At 43.7% G+C, this 7500-nt stretch overlaps 1 protein-coding gene across 1 annotated transcript in view; it reads right to left on the reverse strand.

Moving 5' to 3' along the window:
* The window catches only part of ranbp9 (RAN binding protein 9), a 42519-nt gene that overhangs the window by 12883 nt on the left and 22136 nt on the right, over positions 1-7500 (reverse strand). The window contains exon 6 of the mRNA XM_053330833.1: positions 6887-6906. Coding sequence (XP_053186808.1) covers positions 6887-6906 — 20 coding nt within the window. The remainder of the gene's footprint in view (positions 1-6886; positions 6907-7500) is intronic.

A 7500-nucleotide genomic window follows, 5' to 3' on the forward strand; every position in this document is an offset into this window, starting at 1 on the left:
ACTTTTTGTCTACAATTACTCGACTTGACTTTACGAGCTGACAAAGATCGTATTATAAAAGCTTCAGTAGCGAGCTGACGGGCGTCTTTAACTCCTGTGAGGAAATACAGTTTGATTTTTACGGCCCCAGAATCACAATAATCCAGGGGTGTCAAACATGAGGCCCGTGGGCCAGAACCGGCCCGCCAAGGGGTGCAATCCGGCCCACTTTCCTTCCTGTGTTCTTTTCCTTCCTTCTTTCCATCTGTCCTTCCTACTTCCTTTTATCCTTTCTTTGTTCCTTCCTTCCTTCCATATGTCCTTCCTCCCTTTCTACCTTCCATCTGTCCTTCCTCCCTTTCCTCCTTTTGCCCTTCCTTCCTTCCTTCCATCTGTCCTCTTCCATCTGTCCTTCCTCCCTTCCATCATTCTGTCCTTCCTACTTCCTTTTATCCTTTATTTGTTCCTTCCTTCCTTTCTTCCTTATGTCCTTCCTTCCATCTGTCCTTCTTCCCTTTCTTCTTCCTTCCATCTGTCCTTCCTCCCTTTCTTCCTTCCATCTGTCCTTCCTCCCTTTCTTCCTTCCATCTGTCCTTCCTCCCTTTCTTCCTTCCATCTGTCCTTCATTCCTTTCTTCCATCAGTCCTTCCTCCCTTTCTTCCTTCTGTCCTTCTGTCCCTTCCTTCCATCTGTCCTCCCTACTTCCTTTTATCCTTCCTTCCTTTCTTCCTTCTGTCCTTCCTTCCTTTCTTCCTTCCTTCTTCCTTCTGTCCTTCCTTCCATCTGTCCTTCGTCCCTTTCTTCCTTCTGTCCTTCCTTCCATCTGTCCTTCCTCCCTTCCTTCCATCTGTCCTCCCTACTTCCTTTTATCCTTCCTTCCTTACTTCCTTAGTTCCTTACTTCCTTTCTTTCTTCCTTCCTTCCTTCCTTCATTTCTTCCTTCCATCTGTCCTTCCTTCCTTCCTTCCTTCCATCTGTCCTTCCTTCCTTCCTTCCTTCCTTCCATCTGTCCTTCCTTCCTTGACTGACTCAGATCTCTGACTCTCTGACTCACTTTCTTGGCCTGTAATGTTTTTTGGCACTCGACTTTTCCAATCTTGTGTTTTATGAAGCTCCCGGTAACTACGACTACTGAGCCTCCTAATAAATGTCTGTAAGAGGGATCAATGCTGTCGGCGGGTACTTCCTGTTTGGTGAAATACTGTCGGAGCAGGATTTAGCTGAATCTAAGTTTTGTCTCTCTGACTTCTGTTGCTCTGTGTATCTGAACACAGAAAGATCAGGATGCTGTTATTTTATATTTTATTATCGCCAACTAATCCCAGTAAAAGATCAAAATCAGTATGTTTTTAGTTCGTCTGGATGTTTTTTGACTTCTCTCCGATGTCCGCCACACTTTAGTTCAGGGGTGTCAAACATGCGGCCCGTGGGCCAGAACCGGCCCGCCGAGGGGTCCGTGCCGGCCTTCCTTCCTTCCTTCTTTTCATCCCTCCTTCCTGTCTTCCCTTCCATCTTTCCTTCCTTCTTTTCTTCTGTCCTTCCTCCCTTTCTTCCATCCATCATATATTTCTCCCTCCTTCCTTCCATCTTTCTTTCCGGTCTCTCCTTCCTTCCTTCCTGTCTCTCCTTCCTTCCTTCCTTCCTTCCTTCCTTCCTTCCTTCCTTCCTTCCTTCCTTCCCTTCCCTTCCTTCCTTCCTTCCTTCCTTCCTTCCTTCCTTCCTCCCTTCCTTCCTTCCAATGATCCAGCCCAAATGAGATCAAATTGGGCTGTATGTGGCTCTTGAATGAAAATGAGTTTGACACACCTGCTTTAGTTCCTACCGAGGGTTATTATAGTTTTGAAATGTTCTTTATTTTTTTATTTAGTTTTTCAGTTTGCTTTTTTTTTAAATTTCAGTTTACTCTTAGTGAGTTCAACAAGTGATTCAGTTTAGTTTTTATTTAGTCTTAGTTTTTCCAGGTATTAAGAGAACCATAGTAACTTTAACCAACTTTCCTTCCTTACCTCCTTCCCTCCCTCCCTCCTTCCTTACCTCCTTCCCTCCCTCCTTTCCTTCCTTCCTTCCTTCCTTTCCTTCCCTTCCTTCCCTTCCTTCTTCCTTCCTTCCTTCCTCCCTTTCCTTCCTTACCTCCTTCTCTCTTTCTCTTTCCTCCCTCCTTCTCCCTTCATCCTTTCATTCCTTCCTTCCCTTCTTCTTCCTCCCTCCTCCCTCCCTTCTTCCTCCCTCCTTTCCTTCCTCCTTTCCCTCCCTTCTTCCCTCCTTTCCTTCCTTACCTCCCTCCCTCCCTCCCTCCTTCCTTCCTCCTTTCCTTCCTTCCTCCTCCTCCCTTCTTTCTCCCTCCCTTCCTTCCCTCCTTTCATTCCTTCCCTCCATCCCTTCCTTCCCCTCCCTCCCTCCCTCCCTCCTTTCCTTCCTTGACTCGAGGACAACAGGAGGGTTAAACGTTACAGTTACAGTGCGAGTTGTTGACAGGTTGCAAACCACCGAAGCCCAAAAGGTTAAGTACATGTCATGTTTCTTGTTTTCTGGAGCAGCCCGTTGTGCTTCTTTTTTTTTTTTTTTTTTTAAGTGAGTCCCTCCCTGATGACATCTGTGCCGACAGGACGAGCAGATAAACAGACGTACGAGCTGAAAGGAGGACATTGTTCTGCAGACCCGCCAATCTAATCACAGGCCTGATTCGATCAGAGACGCTGGTGACTAAGACGAGGTGTGGGACATTTTATATTTTATCTGTGTGAAAGTTTAGACGGGAGAGAAAAGTTAAACTCAAACTAACCCCACAGAAACACTGAAGTACCAATAAAGCAGTTAAAAAAATTAAAAGAAGTGGATGGATACACTAAGTTAGGGGTAGGTTATATGATGGTAGGGATAATGTATTAACCTTGTGTCGTCCTCTCGGGTCAAATTGACCCCATCTGTTTTGACTGTTCCTTCTTTCCTCCCTTCCTTCCTTCCTCCCTCCCTCCCTCTTTCTTTCCTTCCTCTCTCTTTCCTATCTTCCTTCCTTCTTTCCTTCCTTCCTTCCTTCCTTCCTTCCTCCCTCCCTTTCTTCCTCCCTACCTTACTTCCTCCCGTTTGTCCTTCCTCCCTCCCTTCCTACCTTCCTACCTTCCTTCTTCCCTCCCTTCCTACCTTCCTTCCTCCCTCATTTTCTTGCTTCTTCCTCCCTTCCTTTTTTCCTCCCCTCCCTCCCTTCTTCCTTCCTTCCTTCTTCCTCCCTCCCTCCCCTCCTTTTCTTCCTTGTTCCTCCCTTCCTTCCTCCCTTGTTCCTCCCTTCCTTCCCTCCCTCCTCCCTCCCTCCCTTTCCTTCCTTCTTTCCTCACTCCTCCCTTCCTTCCTTCCTTCCTTCCTTCCTCCCTCTCTTGACTCAAGGACAACAGGAGGGTTAAACCCAAAGTCCTCATAAATAAATATAAGTGTGTATTGTGTGTGTCTCCTTTGTCACGGTCCAGTAACCACAAAGCTCAGCTGTTCGGAGGTGACGCACTTCAGCCCAACAACTCTGGAGGAACATGAATGTGTGGCTCCGAGCCAAGACGCTTTTACTGCTCAATGGATTATTGTTGTGGCTAAGACTCTTATTTTCTTCTCCCTCAAGAAACAAAAAAAAAAAAGCCGGCTCCATTTTCATTTGGGACCTTCAAACAAGAGTCTCCCTCACATCTCGATGCATGAATATCATTAGAATAAATGTTTGGAGTGGGAGTCGCTCGCATAATGAAGCGAGACAGTTTACAGAGAAAGAGAGAGAGAGAGAGAGAGAGAGAGAGAGAGACAGACAGAGAGAGAGAGAGAGACAGAAAGAAAGAAAAAGAAATAGAGTAAGAAAGAAAGACAGAGACAGAGAGAGAGAGAGAGAGAAAGAAAGAGACAGAAAGACAGAGAGAGAGAGAGGGAGAGAAAGAGAGAGAGAAAGAGAGAGACAGAGACAGAGAGAGAGAGAGAAAGAAAGAAAGAGAGAGAGAGAGACAGAGTCGCTCACATAATGAAGCGAGACAGTTTACAGCCTGAAAACAAGCAACAGCAGCACAAAGCTACACTGAGCCGATAGAAGCAAGATTTTAACTTTTATTTAAGTTGTTTTTTGGGTTTTTTCTTAAATAATAAAAGTAGATTTAAATATTGAGATGCCTTAAACTTGATGAAATGAAACAATTAATGGATAAATAATGTGTGAAATACTTTTTTTTCTTCTTTTTTAAAATCTTTCTATTCCTTTCTCAGTTTTTTTCTTCCTGTCGTCCTCCCTGGTCAAATTGACCCCGTCTGTTTTGACTGTTCCTTCTTTCCTCCCTTCCTTCCTTCCTTCCCTCCTGTCCTTCCTCCCTCCCTCCTTTTCTCTTTCCTCTGTTCCTTATTTCCTTCCTTCCTCCTCCCTCCTATCTTCCTCTTTACCTTTCTCCCTCCCTCCCTCCTTCCTTCTTTACTCCCTTATTTTCTCCCTTCTTCCTCCCTCCTTTCCTTGCTTCTTCCTCCCTCCTTTCCTTGCTTCTTCCTCCCTCCCCTCCCTCCATCTTTTCCTTCCTTCTTCCTCCCTTCCTTCCTCCTTTCCTCCATCCCTTCCTTCCTTCTTCCTCCCTCCTCTCCTTGCGTCTTCCTCCCTCCTTTCCTTCCTTCTTCTTCCTCCCTTCCTTCCTCCTTTCCTTGCGTCTTCCTCCCTCCTTTCCTTCCTCCTCCCTTCCTCCCTCCTTTCCTTCCTTCGTTCCTTGACTTGAGGACAACAGGAGGGTTAAACACATTTTCCAGATCTCCTTGGTATTAAACCTCCAACAGGACTTTTTTTATATCCGTATTTCTTCTCTAATTGTTTCTTACAGACGGAGACAAGGGGCCATTTTTCATATTCATCCCTGTTTTCTATTATTTCCTACGTTATTCAGCCCAGTGTAATTATCATGATAGGAACATTATTGTAGAAGCGGTTGTAAAGGGGGTAATTTTATTATTATTTTTTAAATATATTTGTCCCCATTTGGTTTTAATGTTGGTTCAAGTACTGTGTTTACTGTGTTTACTGTGTTTACTGTGTTTGCAATGCTAATAATTTGAAAGCAAATCATTATTTCATGCAGCACTCTCGTATTTTATGCTCTATTTTAGTCTCTCTCTCCATTTTTCTGTACTTTGTTTGCTTTTTTATTATAATTGAGTTTTTAATTGCATGTTTTAATGTTTAACCATCCCTGTGATATTTGAAATGCATTGTATAAATAAAAGCTGCGTTTTGCTTTGCCTGACTGATTTTGGCTTGTTTTGTTATCTTCATTATAATTTCCCATTTTTATATCATCACTGTATTTGTCCCACAACTCCTGAATTGAGCTCTTTTATTTTAACCCTTAAACAGGCCTTACTAGTTATGTCATTTGCACCTAAAGGAAGGAAGGAAGGAAGGAAAGGAGGGAAGAAGGAAGGAAAGGAGGGAGGAAGGGAAGGAAGGAAGGATGAAGGAAGGAAAGGAAAGGAGGGAAGAAGGGAAGGAAGGGAGGATGAAGGAAGGAAAGGAAGGAAGGAGGGAGGGAGGAAGGATGGAAGGAAGGTAGGAAGGAAAGGAGGGAAGAAGGGAAGGAAAGGAGGGAAGAAGGGAAGGAAGGGAGGAAGAAGGATGGAAAGGAGGGAGGAAGAAGGATGGAAAGGAGGGAGGGAGGGAGGGAGGAAGGAAGGAAGGAAGGAAGGGAGGGAGGAAGGGAGGGAGGGAGGAAGGAAGAACAGATGAAGGAAGGAAGAAAGGAAGGACAGATGAAGGAAGGAAGAAAGGACAGAAGGAGGGAACATTTACCCTAAACAGCTGAACTTAGATCTGAGGAAGGAAGGAAGGAAGCAAGGACAGAGGAAGGATAGAGGAAGGACCCGGGAGGACAACAGGAAGGTTAAAGAGTCTGTATCTCCTGGTGCACGTTGTCTGTTTAAGGGTTAAAGCACTTTACATTTTAATCTTTCATTTGCACTCTATGTCCTTTTAATGATTTTAAAAAGGTAATTATTATTTTATGCTGCAATCTTATATTTAATGCTCTATTCTAGCATTTTATTTCTCTCTTTCTATTTTTCTGTAGTTTGTTTACAAATGTTTATTTTCTTCCTCTGTGGTGTTTTTAGGGTTCGACAGTAACTGCTGTAATGGTGTGACGTCTAATAAGAGCCACAGCTCCTCTCCTCACAGTCACAAGCCCTGCCCCCCCGCCTCCGCCTCCACTCTGCCAGCGTCTGATATCAGCCTCAACGGGAGTCGCAGCCAACTGCCTCTCACCAGGTACTCAACCAAGGACCAAGGAAACCTCAATAACACATTTCAGTTCATTCATAAATACATAAATACAGCCGTGGAGCTAATTTGGTCTCTATCTGAGTCACAATACATTTAATATCAGTCCTCCCGGGTCAAATTGACCCCGTCTGTTTTGACTGTTCCTTCTTTCCTTCCCTCCTTCCTTCTGTACTTCCTCCATCCCCCTTTCTTCCCTCCTTCTTTCCTTCGTCCTTTCTTTCCTTCCTCCCTTCCTCTTTTCCTTTCTCCCTCCCTTCCTTCCTCCCTCCTTTCTTTTTGTCCTTCCTTCCTTTCCTCCCTTCCTTCCTTCTCTCCTTTCTTTCTGTCCTTCCTCCCTTCCTCCCTTCCTTCCTTCTCTCCTTTCTTTCTGTCCTTCCTTCCTTCCTTCCCTCCCTTCCTTATTTCCTCCCTTCCTTCCTTCCTTCCTCCCTCCCTCCTTCCCTCCTTCCTTCCTCCCTCCTTTCCTTCCTTGACTCGAGGACAACAGGAGGGTTAAGGAAATGAACCAATAATTCAAATTACATGTTTTTCTGTTTTATGTAAAGCACATTGAGTTGCCATTGTGTATGAAATGCTCTATATAAATAAAACTGCCTTGCCTTGAATGAAAACAGAGAAAATACAAATCACATCACGATATAACAGCGTTCCTAACAAAGAGAGAAAAAGCATAGTTCAACGGTTCATGCTTCTTTAGTAGAAACTTCAAGTGTCATGGAAGAAGAAGAGGAAGTGCAACAAGCAAAGACTGCTGTTTTTATATTTGTTTGTTGGCTCTTAAATGTAACAGCAGCTATTCTTGGGTATAAAAAGCAGAACTCTCCGCTTCGGTTTTTTTCGTGCAGGAAGCTAATAACAAAAACATTTCTGAGGAGTGAAATGAGTCAAATTGAAATGAGCAGAGTGAGTAATCGTTGCCGTCATCATTAAAAGTGAAGGAAAACAAACCAGACTTCACTTTTATGGGTTTTTTTTTTTTTTTTGTGGTTTTTCCTGAAACATTTTAACTAACCACAAATTTCATTGTTGGGAAATTACCTTTCATTTGAATAAAAGCTGACTCTGGTGAGCTGCAGTTTATTTTAAAACAGGAAGTAGATTTACGACGGCTTGTAAATGTTAATGAGTGCTTGTAAAAAAAAAAAAAAACACACAAATCAGGACGGTGCATTAAATCTATAACGCTGCTCATCAAGTGTTCAGCTCTGATCGGTCGTGTGTGTTTAAAGTATGAAAATATGACA

Source organism: Scomber japonicus, chromosome 12, assembly GCF_027409825.1.
Source record: "Scomber japonicus isolate fScoJap1 chromosome 12, fScoJap1.pri, whole genome shotgun sequence".
Classification (NCBI taxonomy): domain Eukaryota; kingdom Metazoa; phylum Chordata; class Actinopteri; order Scombriformes; family Scombridae; genus Scomber; species Scomber japonicus.